The following is a 19,410-nucleotide window of genomic DNA, read 5'->3' as shown; positions in this document are numbered from 1 at the left end:
TGTCCTTCCCACCAATGTGGGAGGCGGATATGTCCTGAAGATGTTGCTCTGCCCACACCATGAGCGCATCTACCTCCACCTGGTTCTGCCCTGATGATTTATCTAGGCAATCGTGGTGCACTGTACAACATTCTTACTGCTTGAGTTTCCAGCTGCTCCATGAACTGTAAGCACCAACTTTTGACAGTGAGCCCCCCAAGCCAGAAGGCTCGCATCTATCATGAGCACCAACCAGACCGGTGTGTTTAAGAGTATTCCCTTCCTGAGATAATCTGTTTGCAACCACCATTGCAGCTGGACGCTCACCTCCAGTAGCAAATGGAGTCTCAACATGTACTCCTGCAACTGTGGATTCCACCGGGACAGCAACGCATGCTGAAGGCGCCGCATGTGTGCCCTCGCCCAGGGGACCACTTCCAATGTTGCCGTTATAACCCCAGAACCTGCAGATAAGACCACACTGTTGGGAAAATAGTTCTCCTCGAGGACTGAACTAGAATCACCAACTTCTGAATGCGATTCTCCAGCAGGAACTCTGCCCTGTTCTGATTCAAATCACATGCCAAGGTACTCCAGGGACTGAGCCGGCTGTAAACTGTACTTGGTTAAGTGTACCACCCAGACTAGCTCTTGAAGCAAAGTGACCACCTTGTGAGATGCCAATTGACTTTCTTCCGCAGTCTTGGCCCAAATCAACCAATTGTCCAGATATGGTTGGACCAGAATGCCCTGCTTGCACAGAGATGCCGCTACCACCACTATAACCATGGAGAAGATTCAGGGTGCAGTAGACAGACTGAAGGGAAGGGCCTGAAACTGATGTTGACGTCCAAGAACAGCGAAACACAGGAAACGATGTTCCTGTCGAATAGGAATATGTAAATAGGCCTCAGGCACATCGAAAGGCGTAAGAAATTCCCTTTTCTGTACTACCATAATTACGGAGCATAGAGTTTCCATCCTGAAGTGAGTCACACGCAAATGATAGACAAACTCTTTTCAGATCCAGGATGGTTTGAAAGGAACCTTCTTCCCCTCTTGGGAAGGACAAAAAAAAAAAGATACAGTGCTCTATTCCATTTATCTGGGAACTGGAATTACGGCCTCCAGATCTATCAGACTTCTTAACTTAGCCTTCAAGCTGCTGTCTTCACTAGGGAGTTACATGAAGAGATTATAAATGCATCCGGAGGAATTCGGAGAAATTCTGAGCATAGCTGTCCCTTATTTCCAGGACCCACTGGTCCGTCCTAATCTGGGCCACCTCAGATAAACACAAGCTAGACGACCGCCCATCTCCTGATTCAGTAGATAAGCCTCCACACCTTCATTGCGAAGAACGAGAAGCTCAGGACCTGGAGCCCGCGTCCTTAGGAAGTTCTTAGGCCGAAAGAACTGAGATCTTCCAAAATGATGAGACTTAAGAGGAGCTGCTCCTCTGTAATGGCGAAAACAATTGAAATCCTGGGGTAGCCCCTCACCCCAAAAGAATGTGATATCACTTTCTTGACCTCCAGCAATCACAGAATTTTGGATTCACCAATCTATTCACTATCTTCTCCAACTAACTGTCAAATAGAGAACACTTATAGGGTAACCTTGTCAAGCTGGACTTGGAAATAGTGTCTACTGACCAGTTTCGCAGCCACAACTGGCGCCTAGCCACCATCACAGAAGCCACATCTCTAGCGGCTGTTTGCACCAAGTCACAGCCCACATCAGCTAAAAATGTGGTTCCTGGTTTCATCACCAGCCCGCTATTGGATCCTGAGCCTTGAATCTCCTGAGAGAGATGCAAACCTGCCAGAGCTACCAGATAGCAGCAAGAAGCAATTTGCAAATTCATTGCCATGGTTTCAAAGGCCTGTTTAAGGATGGCTTTAGTTCTCCTATCCTGGGCATCCTTTAGAGCTGCCCCTTCTTCAACCTGGATGGTGGTTCACTTAGTAACAGCGTACGCCAAAGCATCAACCTTAGGAAATAGTAACTGCTCCCTTGCCTTTGGATCCAAGGGGGTATAAACTTGCCAAAGAGCGCCCCCCTCTTTAAAACTTGTTTCCGGAGCGTTCCACTCAAGATCAATCAACTCTTGAATTGGTTCCAGGAGGGGGAAGAAACAGGACACTTTGTGCAAAGTGGCCAATATGAGAGCTTTCTTTTGTAATCCTACAGCGTCACCCCCATCTTCTCTAAGTGTTTTCAGGATCTCAGACAACAGACCTGGCAACACACCCTTGTGAAAAAAAAACAGTAGAGTCTGATGTGGTTCCACGTCAAGATAAATATCTCCCTCTTCTAGGGGTGTGAAATTTGAGTCCCACCAGAATTATCCGATGGGTCACGGTATGCTTCTCAACATCTCTAGGGGTAACCTCCTTTTGGCTCTTGCCTGAACTGAACAGCAAGCAGGACACCCAAGAACGTGACCCATTCAATGGTGGCAAAGCAGCCCAGTAAGGACACCCTTTCAGAAAGTCCTGCAAGACCTAGAAAAATTCCATCCAGGTGAAGGAGGCTGGATCCAAACCAAGCCCACAGGCCCAACATGGCACTCTCCGACGCCTCCCCCAGGGATCTCTCTCCCGTTGGAAACAAGGGGGGAGGGGAACTGTCCATCTTATCACCTCTGCACCTCTTCCCTCCATGTTCACCATAGGCCGAGGGGATGTCCCAATGCTGACTAAATCCATAGTAGGCATATCGCCTTGAGCATCCAAACAGCACTGAGACAAGCAAAGAGAAAGCAATGGCTGGATTGCCCTTATATAGTAAGCCACACAAATAGCAAAGTGCTTAAACTTCTTTGTTCCCAGCACCATTAGTCTTCTTTCCACACAGTCTAAAACAGCCTCCTGTGTGCACACCACCGGATGTACCTGTGCAATTACACACTTAAACTTAGGCTGCATAATTACACACACAAGTGCCCATGCACGTGCACATCTATGGCAAGACACCACCATGCTGAGAGCATACAGGATAAAAAAAATGCCCACCATGGCCTACCAGGCATCTGACTGAACCAAGCCTGAGATGTGGGGCCTAGCGAAAGCTGCTCAACCCGCCGACCCGTGCCACCTCCACTGTCCACTAACTCCCCAGAGAAGGTAGAGCTAAAAAGGTAAGAAACACCAAGGAAGAAACTGATGCGCAAGGAAAAAAAAAAAAAAAAGGAAGGGGGTCTAACGCTTCCCCCTTAACTTTTTTATACCTGAGATTAGCCCTTTCCTGGCTGAGAGCATGATTGGATCTCCAGCTATGAGGGGGAGAAGGCACAAGCTTTCACCACCAAGTACTCCCTCGTCCATCTAGCCAGGCCTCGAGACTTAAACCGCTCAACTGAGGGACGGCACAATCAGGTGTCACATCAGAAGCTCAAGCATTTAATTCTTCTCCTATCTTCTGAGATTCTTTTCTTTATTATTATTTTTTTTTAAAACACTAGCAATTTCCACAAGGGCGATGCATGTCCACCATCTGCTGGAGATGAAGAATACTGGCAGGCTGATGTCAGGGCAGGGATATGTCAGTGACATCAGCAAGTTAGTTTTACTCTGTCTCTATCTGCAGGTGGGAGTGCATAACCCACTGGTGTGGACTGGTCTGCCTGAGTGCAGAGGAATCAATTTGTGCATATTGATCACCTTGATCTCCAAGAACAAGGGCACCAGCTTCCAGTCCAAAATCCCCAGAAGTGCTGTCTCTAGAGAGTGTTACTGTCAGGCCAGAACTGGTGGTGGTATTACCACATACATATACACCACGAGGGGCAACATTGCATGCAGCCTACAAAAGAACAAAGTATAGTATAATTTAATTATCTATGTAGACAGGCAGCAGTCATTACTGTAATAAAAGCTTCAGCTTGAAATCAAATCTGACAAAACATATTATACCCTATGAGTTCCAGTAGAAAGCTCTCTTTGGCACAATGCAAATATTTATTTGTAAGCTACACTAGACGGACATTTGTTGGTAGTTGTAGTATATGATTTTAAAATAATTAAAATGACCACTAAATTTGAGACTGAGATCAGACCCAACATGACCTAGCTTACAAGCGAGGTTCATTCCAGTCATGTTATGCGCAAAACAAGTCCATTTGGAGACACCACCCCAAAAAAAAAACCCATTCAAATGTACAGAGTGTGATAGAAGCTTCACTCAACAAATCATACCCAAAACTACATGAAATGATCCACAGGAAAAAAAAAATGCATTCCTTGGCACAATTCACATATTAAAAAAGCACTACAGTAAGGGACTGAGATCATACCAAACATACTCCTACTGAACAATGAGGTTCATTCCTGTCAGTTTGCATGAAAGAAAACTAAGCAATATAACCAATTCAGATAGGGATCTATATATATCCAAAGTCAAAATCCAACCTACAAACAGTTTTAATCAATATATTTAATGACAAAGTACTGCAAAAGTGAAAATTGAAGCCATCAAACATGAAATCTGTCAACCTGGAATATATATACACATATGGAATATAAGCATAGGTTTCTAAAGAATGTACACTTTGTCAAGATTTTTGTATATACAATTAAAACACATTGAATATACTGACTGAAGCTGTTCACAGGTTTGATTTTGACTTTGCACAAAACAAGCCCTTGGGAATTACTACCCTTAACCAATAAGCTTTGATGTTTTGATGCAAATGCAACATTGTTCCCCGCTTAAACAGCAAGGGGGTAAGAGGAATTTGAGTCAAACAACAACAGAGGGCCCTGACTTCCATGGTCTTGGATACCGCTATGCGGACAGAAGGAAAAAAAGCACAGGACTTCTTCTAAGACCAAATCCTAAAGGAAACAAAGAAAGCATGTATGGGGGTAACTTGCTGGTGCAGCGGTAACTACCCTTAACCAAATAAATCTTGATGCTTTTGATGCAACTCCAACATTGCTCTCTGCTTCAATGGCAGGGGAAAATGGGAATTTGATTTAGATAGCAATCATCAAGGGCCCCAACTTTTACAATCTGCAGAACTGATATTGGGGTAAACAGTACAGTGCAGCAGTTACTACCCTTAACCATTAAACCTTGATGCTTTTGATGCAACTCCAACATTGCTCTCTGCTTCAAAAGAGTGGGGCGGGGGCTTAAAGGAAAGAGAAATTTGGATTCAGGGACAACCAATATGAGCCATAACTTTTCTACATTCTGGAGTACTGAAGCTCAGACATTAAGAAAAAAACAGGACTGCATCTATGGCCATAAGCAAAGCATGTCAAGCAAAACCTATTGATACATGGGGGATAACGTGCACAGCACAGCAGATACTACCATAGGAAGCTTGCTGGGCAGATTAGATGGACTGAGCGCACTATTTAACCCGCTGCTGAACGCGGGTTAAATAGGCACTAATCCACCCCCTAATGCAATAGGGGGATTAGTGCCTATTTAACGCATGTCCGACGCGGAGTGAATGAGTTAACGCTCATCACATGCAAATGCATGTGAATGAGGCTGTTACTCATTCACTCCAAATGCAAAAAAAATAAAATGTGCATCTCAGACGTACATTTATCGCTTAGATATTAACGCCTGCCTGAAGCAGGCGTTAATTGCTGAGCGCACTGAAAAAAAGTACAGAAAAGCAGAAAAAACTTCTTTTCTGTACTTTTTTTTTTTAAAGAAAAAAAAAATCTGCCGGCCGCTTTGGAGACCAATGCAGATATGCTTGGCGTCAGTTTTCATAACCAGCCGGCTGCAGTAATGAAAACCGATGCCGATAAAGTCTGTGTCGCTTTTCATAACAAACTTAGATTGCAAGCCCTCTGGAGATAGGGAAATACCTACAGTGCCTGAACGTAATCCACTTTGAAGTGCTGAAAAAAGTGCGAAAAGCAGAATATAAATCTAAATAAATAAAATAAAATAACCAGCTGACTGCAGTTATGAAAACAGACACCAAGTTTATCGGCATCAGTGTTCATAACTGGCAGACCGCCAGGTCACGTTAGAAAGGAGGCGCTAAGGTCGCGCTAGCGACCCTAGCGCCTCCTTGCTAGCGCAACCCCCTAATTTGTTTATTGCATGGCGCCCCCCTTGCAGGTGCCATGCGTGTGCTAAGAAAGCGGGCGCTGTAAAGTCAGCGCCCGCTTTCCGCAAATTTTATTGCATCGGCCCCTGTGAGACCTTGGATGAGTTATTGTCTCCTATTGCCAGCTCTGGATTTGTCTTTAGGAACTCATTATGCTTGTGCCTAGGGCGACAAACATTTAGGCTGGCTGGCTAAATGTTAAGCCTCTGCTTAACCTCATTTAGCAAAGAAGCACTCAGCTAGCCTACAACAGACCCTTACAAAAGGTGGAGGGTTTAAAGCACCAAAAGGGCCTAGGGTCGGCAAAATCCTAAAGCCATCCCTGCCTATTGCCTCAGGTACCCACTTAGATTGCAAGGTTTCTGGGATGGGAACTTATATCTTAATGCATTACCACTGCATAGTGCTGTATATATTAAGCGTTATAATATATAAGTATTATTTAAAAAATAATAAAATTTACTGGAGAAATTATTTACCTGATAATTTTATTTTCCTCAGTGTAGATAGATGGACTCAGGACCAATGGTTTATGTGCTCCCCTGCTAGCAGATGGAGATGGAGTCAGGTTTCAAAGCTGACGTCTCCCTAGATATACCCCTGCAGTGACCTCAGCCATTCCGTATTCTCTTCAAAAGCCCTTGTGGCCATACTATTGAAAATCTTGATTAAAATTTGGTTACAACTTAACTTGATTAAAAAACTGGAGACCGCAACTGTACTCAACCAAACATAAGCACTGAATCCCAGTAATATTATAGATACCCTGATCTAGGGATAGGGCGAATGCTTACCCACAACTTCATGGAATCAAGATTCACCTCATGGGCGATTCCTTGGTACCTTTCTTGGGCGGGATGCTGAGTCCATCTGTCTACACGAAGGAAAACGAAATTATCAGGTAAGTAATTTCTCCTAGCATGTAGCCAGATGGACTCAGGACCAATGGGGATGTACAAAAGCTACTCCCTAACGGGGCGGGAAGCTGCCCATGGTCCGGTTAGCACCGCCCTTGCAAAGGTTGTGTCCTCTCGTGCCTGGATGTCCCTGCGATAGAACCTGGAGAAGGTGTGTAAGGAAGACCACGTCGCTGCCCAACAGATGTCATCAGGAGACAGTAGCTTAGTTTCTGCCCAGGATACTGCCTGGGCCCTAGTGGAATGAGCTTTAACCTGAAAGGGTAAGAGCTTCCCTGCCTCTACATAAGCTCCCGTGATCACTTCCTTGATCCAGTGAGCTATGGTAGCTTGCGAAGCCGCTTCGCCTTGTTTCCTTCCACCGTGAAGACCAAACAAGCGGTCTGTCCTGCGCACCGGTTCTGAACGTACCAGATACCGTACTAAAAGCCTACTGACGTTTAAATGGCATAGGAGACGGTAGTCTTCCATGTCCTTGTGTTTATCAGGAAACGGTAAGGAAATGGACTGGTTCAGGTGAAACTCTGAGACTACCTTTGGTAAGAAGGATGTAATGGTGTGAAGCTGTACTGTTCCTGGAGTAAACCGAAGGAACGGTTCCAGACATGACAGCTCCTGTAGTTCAGAGATGCTATGAGCCAAGCATATCGTCACCAAGAATACAGTCTTCAGTGTTAACAGCCGTGGCCAAAAGGAAGGCCCTGCTAAAAAGGTCCAATATTAGATTGAGGTTCTATAGGGGGACCAGCCACTTTAAGGGTGGGCTGAGGTGTTTAACTGCTTTTAGGAAATGGGCCAAGTCTGGATGCATCGACAGGCGGGTTCTGTTCACCTCACCCCTGAAACAGAAGAGAGCCGCCACCTGGACCTTCAAGGAGTTGAGGGACAATCCTTTGTTCAGGCCATCCTGTAAAAATTCCAGGATCATGGGTGATCTTGATCATTTGTGGGGGCACCCCGCATTCCTCGCACCAGGCCTCAAATATTCTCCAGATTCGCATGTACGCCAGAGATGTTGAGAACTTCCGCACATAGAGCAAAGTGGTGATTACAGCCACTGAATATCCATGCTTCACCAGGCAAGCCCTCTCAAGGACCAGACCATAACACAAAATTGAGCTGGGTCCTCATGAACGATCAGACCTTGTTGGAAAAGGTCCCTGTGCAGGGGGAGGATTAGGGGGGGCTCTCCACTAGGAGTCTCCTCATGTTTGCATACCACGGGCATCTAGGCCAATCCGGGGCCACCAGAAGGACTAATCCTCTCTGGCATGCGATCTTGTGGATGACCTTACCCAGCAGAGGCCATGGAGGGAAGGCGTACAGTATGTCCTCCTGTGGCCAGGTCTGGACAAGAGCATTGATCCCTTGGGAGCACTGATCTCGTCTGTGCCTGAGGAATTGGGGGACCCTCGCATTGTGGGATGTCGCCAGTAGGTCGATGGATGGGAAGCCCCAGCGATCTACTAGGAGCTGGAAGGCTCTGGTTGACAACACCCACTCCCCTGAATCCAGGCTCTCCCTGCTGAGAAAATCTGCTCTGACGTTGTCTTTTCCTGTGATGTGGGAGGTAGAGATCCCTTCTAGATTTAACCCCGCCCATTCCATAAAGGGGTCTATCTCCAGAGACACTTGGTGACTTGATTCCTCCCTGGCAGTTGATGTAGGCTACCACTGTTGCATTGTCCGATATCACACAGAGTGCCTGTCCCTGGAGCCTGTGGCTGAACTGCAGACATGCTAATCTGAACGCTCATGCTTCCAGGTGGTTTATGATCCAGCGCGCCTCTTGCTTGATCCATTGCCCCGGGTTGTCAGCTCCTGACAGTGAGCTCCCCACCCTCGGAGACTTGCATCCATCCTGAGGACTAGCCAGTTTGGTGGGGACAGGCTTATACCCCTGCTTAGGTGAACTTCCTGTAGCCACCACTGGAGCCAAGAACATACTTCTGTCAGGTGGAGGCCAATTGAGCAGTCTTAAGACAGTGAATTCCAACGTGACAGCAGGGAGCATTGGCGTGGTTGCATGTGTGCCCTCGCCCACTGTACTACTTCCAGGGTTGATGCCATCAGGCTGAGGACCTGGAGATAACTCCAAACCCTGGGGCACATTGTGTTAGTCAACCGATGTACTTGGCACATCGGTTTCATTATTCGAGGCAGCGAGGAAGACTTTTTCCTGCTTTTTGTCTAACTGGACTCCCAGGTACTCTAAGGACTAGGAGGGCTTGAGGTTGCTCTTGTCCATGTTCATGACCCAATTGAGTCCTGTAGCAGGGACCTGACCCTGCTGGTCACCTGGAGATGGGTTGGAATGAACCCTCCTTCTTGGGTATGATGAAATATATGGAATAACGACCCGTATTTACCCGAGGTGTAGGTACCAGGGCTATAGCCTTCAGACTGAGGAGCCTTATCAACGTGGATTCCACTACCAGTTTATTTTGTGCTATGAATGGCAAGGTGACATCATGAACATGTCCCGAGGGATGCTGCGAAATTCTAGAGCGTATCCTTTTCGTATGATGTCTAGCACCTATTTGACATGATCTTGACCCACTGCTGATAAAAGAGGGATAATCGGCCTATCTCCTCGTCCAATGGATGGGTTGGCCAAACTTCATTGGGAAGTTCAGGTCGAATCTGAGCCCAAACCAGATCCTCTTTTTGGTTGTCTGTTCCTAAAGGACTGAGAAGCCTGAAATGCCACGTTTCCATAGGGCTGGAAGCACTGGGAGCCCCTGGCCCAACCCCTCATGGGCAAGGGGCACTGCGACCTCTTCTTATCTTCTGGTAGCAGAGGCACTGGGGATTCACCCCACTTACTGGCTAGCTTTTCCAATTTGCTTCCGAATAGGAAGCAAATGCACACATTTAATGCACACGTCTAATGCACATCTTTGTGAGGTGTGCATTATAGGTCGCGACCGCTGACCAATTTTGCAACTATAGTTGTCTTCTGGCTGCCACTACTGAGGCTACTCCTCTGGCTGAGGAATGTACTAGGTCAGAGCTTGTATCTGCTAGAAAGGCCGTGGTGAGTTTGATCGCCTCTGGGATGCTGAGCTATCTGCCTCTCCAGATAGAAGCAGACACAAACAAGCCACCAAGACACAACAGGAAGAGATCTGCAGTGTCACTGCTGTTGCGTCAAAGGCAGTTGGAGTCCATCCTTAAGCAAGCCTATCATATGCATCTTTCAAGGCTGCTCCTCCCTCTACTGGGATAGTTGTTCACTTTGAGACAGCACAGACCATAGCATCCACTTTCGGGAAACGCACGCATTCTTTGACCACTGGGTCCAGAGGGTACAAAGGCCTCCTTTAAAGCTGGCTTCTGGGGCGTCCTGTTCCAGGTCAATCAACTCCTGGATGGCTTCCATCATCAGGAAATAGCAAGATGCTTTCTGTAGAGACCCCAGATGGGATTCTGCTTTGGTTCTGACATGGGATCCATGCCCAGAATTCCCAGAGTCTGGGAGACCAGGGCCGTCAATTCATCTGTGGAAAAACCTAGCATGGTCCGGTATGGCTCCAGGCTTGGAGGGATTTCCCCATCCTCCAATGAGTCCGCATCCCCTTTGGCATCCGTGGTGTCTGGGTCCCTGTCAGGGATGTCCTTGGTGAGGCAAGGCATGTCCCAAGGAATGCTGATAGAGCTGGGAGGATGAGGCCTTCCCAGCTGGGGCTCAGACCAGGCAGGGGCAGTAGCTGACTGCATCTGATCAAAGGCTTGAAGGCCTTGAAAGAATTCCAAGGTCGCCAGGTCCATACCTAGCCCAGGAGGAACTGGGATAGGGGCTGTTGAACTGCCCTCTCCCGGGGAAGAAGCAGTCCCGGAATTGCTCAGATCTGGGTTGCTACCAGATAAGGTTGTAGCTGACCCATTCTCAAACTGGGAGGTGCCAGGTTTGGAAAGGTTCTGAGAGTCCAGCCCTCCCTAGGCTTCCTCACAATGCTGATACAGGAAGGATTCCAGGTCAGATTGTACAGTCCTAATATGGCAGGCAACACAAAAGGAGTGTCGCTTGTGCTTCTTTGTTGCCGGAGCCATACTACTCTGTAGTTTGCGCGTTCAGTCGGTTAGCACCTGAGCTCGACTGCGAACAAATCCGCCTCGATGCACATAGGTATAAGTGTCCAGTTGTGCACGAATATAAGCATGTGGTTATGTGTGCAGCTATATGCACAAAAGGCCAGCCTGCACTGTGCATACCAACTGATAATGGGGGAGAATAGCACCGCACCAAACCACGGTGCAAGATGGTGACGCCGCAGCCTGCCATGTGGACTACCCACCGAGCCTGAAGCAGGGCCTAGCCCATCGGGGGGCCGCTCAACCCACTCAGAAACCCCCTTCCCTTGCCCTAACGGGATCAGAAATGTCGTCGGTACGGCACGCCAAGCAAGGAGACTGGAGGAAAGACTTACCGAAGCCCTTCCACGTCTCTGAATCGGAGGAGTTCTCTACTTACCTGGCCTCAGCACTTACTGGCTGAGTACAGAGATGGTCTCTGGTTACGGGGGGAGAGGGCTTAGGCTGTCACCGCCGCAAAGTCCACACCGGGGACAGTCTACCGGACCAAGGCACACCTCGGAGGGGATCTCGGAAATCACTTTAGGAATTCTCAACTGGGGGAGGGCACCTTTAGGTATCACCTTAGAACAGTGGGGCTCGATCTTTCTCCCAATTTAAAGGTAAATTTAATTTTCTTCTTCAAATTAGTACTGCAATCCCGCTAAACACTGCTGCTGGTGTGGGGATAGCATGTCCACATCTGCTAGGAGACTGAGAGATACTGAATGGCTGAGGTTACTGCAGGAGTATATCTAGGGTGACGTCATCTTTGAAAACTGACTGTCTCCATCTGCTAGCAAGGGAGCACATAACCCATTGGTCCTGAGTCCATCTGGCTACATGCTATAAGAAATGTAGATTTGTCTCAAAAAAAAAAAATTGGCCTATTAATATGACAAAAATATTTGTAACATATAGTTTTAGCAAATCAGCAGTGTTTTATGGTTAGACATATGCTTCCATCCAATCATTAGAACTATGTCATTGAACCAACAATCTGGGATTTGGTCAAAAAGGGGGAAAAAAGGCACCAGAGGCATGGTATTTAATCAAGATGATCACGTCACTAAGGGCCATTATACAATCAAAATCATTATGGCATCCAATTACCATTAGTCAATTACATCACAAAAAATAAACAGCTGTCAGAATGAACTAATTTCTAAGTCTACCTGCAACAGAACTACACATGAAATAAGCACACTCCTTCCTCCTTAAGAATTGGTTAATTCTGCCTCACCTGCAACATCTGACTCTTTCCCAACCCTGGATCTCCAACCATAAGAATGTGCGGGTCTCCTCGGATTGGAATCCTATTTTTGTCATCCACGTACTTTTGGCATCCTCCAAACAGAGCTAGTGATAAACCTGCTTTAACAAGCTGTTATATTGCAAAGAACATTGTATTTTAGAATGTATTTATTTATTTTAACAGCAACTTTCAACAACTTACAGTTCTATTCTTAGTCTATGGACCCTCCCTGCAGGGATCATGAAATGTGCAGTTCTTCTGAATACATCTTGCACTCCTACACACCATGCCTGATTCTAAAATTACTTTAAAATTAAATGAGAGGAAGAGCAGGAGGTGCAGTGAATGTTGTCTAACAGGACTTCAGTAATGTTTTGAAAGGTAAGGCAAACTAGACTGCATTGGAATAGGATAGAAACCTGCAAAATTGGTTGAGAAACAGAACTCAGTGATAGTCAATGGAATCCATTCTGCTGAAATTGAAAGACCAGTAAGGTAACCTCAGGGTTCAGAGTTAAAGTCATTCTTCACCACTTTTATAGGAAATTTTCAAACTGCCCATTTTGGAGCAAAATCTATGTGTACTTTTTTTTACCTGCAGACTTTGCACCAAATTTTCAAAGGGAAAGTACAGCAGGATTTTCTCTTTGAGAACTGCTGCAGTATAAAGTATGCACGGATATTTCCACCTGCTTTTAGTGCATTCAGAATTTTGTTGTAAAAATATGCACAATTTGAAAATGTCATCTACACATTTTTCCTCCCCCAACCTCAACATGCCTCTGATAAAGCCTCCTTTCAACACACCTAAATTCATACATTTGTTGAAATCTGTATGGACTTTTAGCCATGCTGAAAGTGATTAATTTTTAGATAGATCATTAATGCTACTAAAATGCTTTTTATGGAAAAATTATATTTACCAGATCATTTCCTTTCCTTTAATTCTGCTACACCAGTCCAGAACTATTGAGTTTAATCCCTCACCCAGCTGACTGAGGCAGAGAAAAATCTTTTTTTCACTTTTAATCTGTTACATCACTACTACAATCCAAAACTGATTGGAGGGGTAGTAATTTAATTTAAATCCCAGAGATTTTTTTGAACCCCTAAACTTGGTGTAGTTTCCTTGCCACTGGGATGCAGAAAACAGGATTTTTCCCAAATTTTTATAGAATACTATACATCAGGTTTGCTGCTGGTTCCGCCAGTTTTCTAGAATCTGGAGCTGGCCACAGCCATTTACATGAGGCATTTTGTCCCTATACACTTTGCAAGTGTTTTCCCCAACTCATCCAGAAATCTAAAGTAGGGAAGGTCGGGGCGGGGGGGGGGGGGGTGTCAGGGGCAGAAAGGATTCCTGCTGGCCCTTCTTCAAAGCCTATAGGAAAGAGAACACTAAAGGGCATACTCTGGTTGGCTGGACTCTGCTGAAAACCAATGCCATGAACTACCTCACAGAGGCTCTGCTGAAGTATTTACCCAAACTGGGAATACTGGGACGACTCTTTGTGGGAGCTAATCTGATGCGAGACTTAAAATGGGCTCTCTTCCCGGGACAGTCTCATACGGCTGCAGAAAGGATTTTCTGTAGCGTTATTCTTAGTCTGACCTAATCAGTGCCCCAAACCATGTCACTGGAGCCGGTGAAGAGTGCTGTTTCAGGATGCCTTGAGCTGGATGTCGCTCCATGCCAGAGTGCATCAATGATGCTGGAGCACCAGAATTGTGGCAACAAAGCCTGTACCGAAGGTGCCTCAGTACAGACTCTGTTGGGACTGGATGCTTCGATGGCTCCAGGAGTTCTGGAGTTGGAGGCTGGCTTTAAATCTTAGGAGCCTCGGAGCCCACTGTGGGGGACGAGGTTGGGGAACGCAACACAAAGCCCTCAGGCTTCAATGTCCCACATTTCAGCATTTTGCTCGAACCCAGAGGATCCACTTGTCTTGTGAGTGATTACTGAGACTGTCAAAGCAGAGAAGCAGAAAGTGAAGGAATATTCTTTAAATCCGCTTACCATAGGTTTTTTATTTTTAAGTAAAAATTGTCTTTTACTCCTGTTTTAGAAGGTAGCACTAAAAAAAAAGTGTTATTCTTTAAATAGAATTATGACGATATTCACAGGGAAAAAAAAAAAGAAAAAAAGGTACACATCTGTGCTGGTGCTTGGATGAAAAAAAGTCAGAGGTGGCTCATGAAGCAATGCCCGAGCAGGAATTCCCACGTATGCTCCGTAAAGCAAAAACTCTACTAGGAGAGAGGAGGTCTATAGATGACGTCACCCATGTTATGGCTAATTCAACCCTGCTTATTGATTGAAAAGGGATATCCTGCAGGTGATTGTTTATACAATCGATGGGATATGTCCTTAGTTTAATTAATGTAGATTGGAACTGGGCAGGTTGGGTGAGCCAATTAGTCCTTATCTGCAATTTTCTATGTCCAAGACATATTTACAAAATGTAGAGAAAATTAATGTTCTGTGTTGGATGCTGCCCTCATGATCTAGAGCTATTAATCAACCACCCTCCAAGTTTAGAATGACAGGATAAAAGTGTGTCTGACATAAGCAATTAAAATCGAAAGACTGCTATTAAAGAGCCCCATTCCAAAGTGCAGTTGGCCAAGCAGGTAAATTAGCTGGATAACATTACCTGGATATTCAGTGGAACCTATTTGGATAAGTGCTCCACTAAATACCCACTTAGAATTAGCCAGATAACTTTAAGCCAGCTATTTGTGTGGACTGATGTGTCTGCACAAATTAAAACAGACAATACTCAATAAGGAATTATCCAGCTAAATATCAGGCCGATACAGTAAAGCGCGGCCGCGGTTACCCTGCTTCTAACCCGCTTTGTACCCACAATTTGGCCGCGTTAGTCTAACCCGCGATTCACTATCCGTTTTTACCAATCCTTACCGCTTCTTTAAATCGACGCGTATCCCTTTCCGCCCGCAGCATGTATATATGTAAACGATCGGATTAGCTATTCCCTCCCATAGAGTAACGTGCGGCCCGATTATCGCCTTTTTAACCAATTGTTTTGCCGCGTCTTTAACCCGCTAATTAACCGCCTACCCTGACCCTGACGTTAGAGGGATGTGACAGCAATAGGCAGGCTCCGGTCAAATAAGTGGGTGGGTTGGAGCAAGTGAGTAACATGGTGTGGCCTGGTTCTCCTACGCTCAAAGCGAAGGCGCATGAGCGCACGCCGTGACCTCGGACGTCCATCCGGGCGCTCAGGTCACGGCGTGCGCTCAAGGCAGCGAAGGCGCTCAAGGTGCCTTCGCTGCCTTGAGCGCCCAAATTGGACGTGCGTTCATGCACCTTCGCTGGAGGGGCTGCTGGAAGCCGCTTTCGCCGCCAGCTGCCCCCAGGAGGCAGGGGAGCCGCGGTGGGCGCCTCGGGAGGAGGAGAGAGGACTGGGGCTGCTGGAAGCATGCAGTAAGTTTACTTTTATTACAATTTCTATTTGCTTTAATAACATGTCGAGTCGATTTTCGCCCTGCGCCTTGCTTCGGGAGGGGAGGAGAGAGGACTGGCAATCCCCGATGCCCGAGTGTAGGAGAACCATCCACTTCCTGGTACCTGTCATTTCAAATGTCATTTGAAATGACAGGTACCAGCGCACCCAGGATACTGTATAGGCGCTGTATAGCGCTCTATACAGTAAAATGGATTGCGCTTCATGGACATGCTTTGGACGCGGCTTGTATTTGCATCTAATTTAAATACTGTATCGAGCGGTATGTGATCCGAACTGTGCTTGCGGCAAACGAGGGTGCGCCCAGCACTGCCGCACTCTTTCTAATGCATCCTTACTGTATCGGCCTGCATGATAGGTCATCTTCCATGAAACTGCATAGGAAAGAAGCAAAGACTGTTCTGTATAAGATGAGAATGGAAGAAACTTTAAACATTAAGAACAAAATTATATTTAAACAGAAGCTACACAGAAAAGCTGCAAATCACTGTGGCAGGATAAACTAAAGTGCACATAAGTATTCATTTCAGTCAACATACAGCACGAAAACCCGGGAGAATAAAAATATAGTAATATTCTGTCAACACTTCATCACCCAAAAATATCTAACACTCAGCTCCCAATCAGATTATTCAAGTAAGCACTATTTTATATTATCAGCATTTTGAAGAACTCCCTGTGATTTACTGTCCCAAATCAGTTTAAAATTATGGATGAATTTAAGATCAAAGTAAATCCGTGAATGCTTACCTCATGACCATAGATTGTAGGGCAAAGGGAGCTGTAAACACAAGAAACATGGTATTAAAGTATTGTACACTGACAATTCAAAAAGCATGGGGTTAATTACAAATTTTGAAAATATGTAAGTAAAAATACATTACTTAGTAACAACTATCACCTCAAAATTCTAAATAGTGGTATCTAAATAATAATGACCATTATACTGGGCGCCATTGTAAGCGTAACCACATATTCAACTATGCCATTCTTTATAATCAGTCATTTTTTCTTATATGTGAAATCCAAAATATTAAAGCATAATTTGTGTGAAAAAAACTTATTTCATTGAAATGGCCTTCACCAACTTCGAAAAGATGAATAAAGTTCATAAATATTCTTCGCTTGTACTTGCAAATTACTAAATAATCCACTTAGCTGCAACATCGAAAGCTTGGTCGTTCCTTGAACGACCATGTCGGGCATTCATTCAATGACGTTTTGAAGAATTTGGGCAAATGACCACATCCACACTCCTTTCTGAAGGGTCCCTTCAGTCTTCTAACTTAGAATTTTAAGAAAATAAAAAGTACAGATCCAACTCCAGGAGCCGGCAGGCAGGTCTTGTGAGGACTGACATCCTGCTGTCCTCAGAGAATACCTGTTACAGATAAGCAACTCTGCTTTCTCTGAGGACCAGCAGGATGGCAGTCCTCACACATGGCTAAATCCCTAGCTATGGGTGTTTCCCCAATAAAAAAAAAAAAAGGGGGGGGAACCACCACCAGTACCAACAGATACCAACTATAGTTTTGTTGGCAACAGGTTTTTGCACATATGTAATATCCTAAGAGGAGGCCAGCCTGAACAAAAATAATGAGCCCTAGGTGGGAACAGATTTGAGTTCTACACTTCAAACAAGTTCCAAAGAACAGAGCTGGTCAAACCTACTGTTGCTTTGGCCATCCCTGTCCAAACAGTAATGTAATGTGAATGAGTGGACAGAACTCCACGTCACAGCCTTGCAGATCTCCTCCATGAGGACTGCTAGCAAGTGAGCCACCAATGCTGCCATGACTTGTACAGAGTGCACCTTGACATGACCCACAAGATGCAATCCTGCCTGGGCATAACAGAAGATGCAATCTGCTAGCCAACTGGATAACATCTGTTTGGCATGGCAAAACCAAGCTTATTCTGATATAAAAAAAAAAAAGCTGGGTGGATTGTATATGGGATTCCATTCGCTCCAGAGAGAAGGCCTAGGCTCTTTGCAGTCTAAACTGTGCATGAGCATAAGGCCTAGGAAAAAATGTTGGAAGGACAATTGACTGGTTAAGATAGAAGTCAGATACCACCTTAGGCAGGAACTTAGGATGGTGTTGTGTACGCACCCTATCATGAAAAAAATCAGTGTAAAGGTGAATAAGTCACTAAGGTCTGGAGCTTACGGACCCTGCACGCTGAAGTGACCGCCAGCAAAAATACAACCTTCCAGGTCAGTACTTCAGGTCCCAGGAGCTTAGTGGCTCGAAAGGAGCTTTCTTCAGCTGAGCTAACACTACACTGAGGTCCCAGGACACAGTGGGATGTCTTAAGTGAGGCTTCAAATGAAGCAGGGCCTGCACGAAGCGCACAACTATATTTATTTATTTAGACGTTTTATATACTGTTGTTCCATGTATAGATCACAACAGTTTACAAAGTGACATTCATAGTTATAACTCAAACAATGATTGGTACTAGAGGTGGTATTCATAGGCAGGCATTAGTATCTATAAGTGAGATTTCTACTACATAACAGTTGGTCTTGTACATGAGGCAAACAGTACTTAAAATTAAAACAAAATGATAGTTTTCACATCTTAGTGGGTTGTTTTGAGAAACTTGCATTCTCTCATTTGATTTATTCTTCATGATTCTATTATCATTTGTAATTCTTGTCTTTGTTGCTCTGTATATTCTGATGTTTAAGTTAAAATATATTAGTTTTTGAATAACCATGTTTTTAGTTCACATTTAAATCTTTCTATCTGGTAAAATACCTGTCTCATACATAAATACAGGCTGTACAGAGATGGTCTTACCTTCTACACAGTGGTGATATGTGCCAATCGCACTAAAATGAACCTTAATCAAATTGGTCTTGAGCCCAGCATCAGAAAGCCGTAAGAAAATCAAGCAGTTGTGTTGAGCAAGAGAAAGGGTCTAGGGCCCTTTGCTCACATCATACAGAAAACCTCTTCCACTTCAGTCCGTAAGACTTTCTGGTGGAAGGCTTTCTGGAAGCTATGAGGACACAAGACATCCTCAGAGAGATCAAGGGTTGCAAGATCAACTTCTCAACATTCAAGCTGTGAGCAAGAGGGCTTGGAGTTTGGGATGTTGCAACCTACCCTGAACCTAAGTGATGAGACCGGGTGAAGTCCCCAGTCTGATTGGTTTCTGGATGAACAACTCTCAAAGAAGCGGAAACTAAATCTGTAACGGCCAATGAGAAGCTATGAGGATCATAGTCCCTTTGTCCTCCCTAAGCATCAACAAAGTCTTTGCAACCAGTGGAAGCAGTGGATAGGCATACAGAAGACCCTGAGTGAAAGGAGGGCAAAAGTGTCTGAGGCTAGCTTGTTCTGTGTATCTTGTATGTGGAAAAGAGAGGGACCTTCCTGTTCCAAGGGGCCTCAAAACAGATCCACCTCAGGGGTTCCTCAGAGGCGGAAGATCAGATTCACTACTCTTTGGTCCAGGGATCATTTGTGGAGTCTGAAGGAACGACATGTACCCCATTCTCCAGATACATGTAACCCTGAGCCTCATCCCATGAGATAGGGTCCACAACCAAATCTGACTTCATGACACTGGAGGTAAGAGCCAGTATCTCCTTGCTTGTTGATG

The 19,410-nt window shown here is 45.3% G+C and overlaps 1 protein-coding gene across 6 annotated transcripts in view; it reads right to left on the bottom strand.

The window, feature by feature from the left end:
* LOC115086957 (DNA helicase MCM8-like) overlaps window positions 1-19,410 on the bottom strand; it is a 200,697-nt gene that overhangs the window by 129,631 nt on the left and 51,656 nt on the right. For all 6 annotated transcript variants that reach the window (XR_003855373.1, XM_029593488.1, XM_029593490.1 and 3 more), the window contains 3 exons: window positions 16,546-16,576; window positions 12,296-12,436; window positions 3,645-3,786 (listed from right to left, as the gene is read on the bottom strand). Coding sequence is in view for 5 of the 6 variants with exons in the window: in XM_029593488.1 (XP_029449348.1) it covers window positions 3,645-3,786; window positions 12,296-12,436; window positions 16,546-16,576 (314 nt within the window). In the remaining variant the exon portion in view is untranslated. The remainder of the gene's footprint in view (window positions 1-3,644; window positions 3,787-12,295; window positions 12,437-16,545; window positions 16,577-19,410) is intronic.

This window comes from Rhinatrema bivittatum, chromosome 3 (genome assembly GCF_901001135.1).
Source record: "Rhinatrema bivittatum chromosome 3, aRhiBiv1.1, whole genome shotgun sequence".
NCBI lineage: Eukaryota > Metazoa > Chordata > Amphibia > Gymnophiona > Rhinatrematidae > Rhinatrema > Rhinatrema bivittatum.
This window is presented reverse-complemented; position numbering and strand designations above follow the sequence as displayed.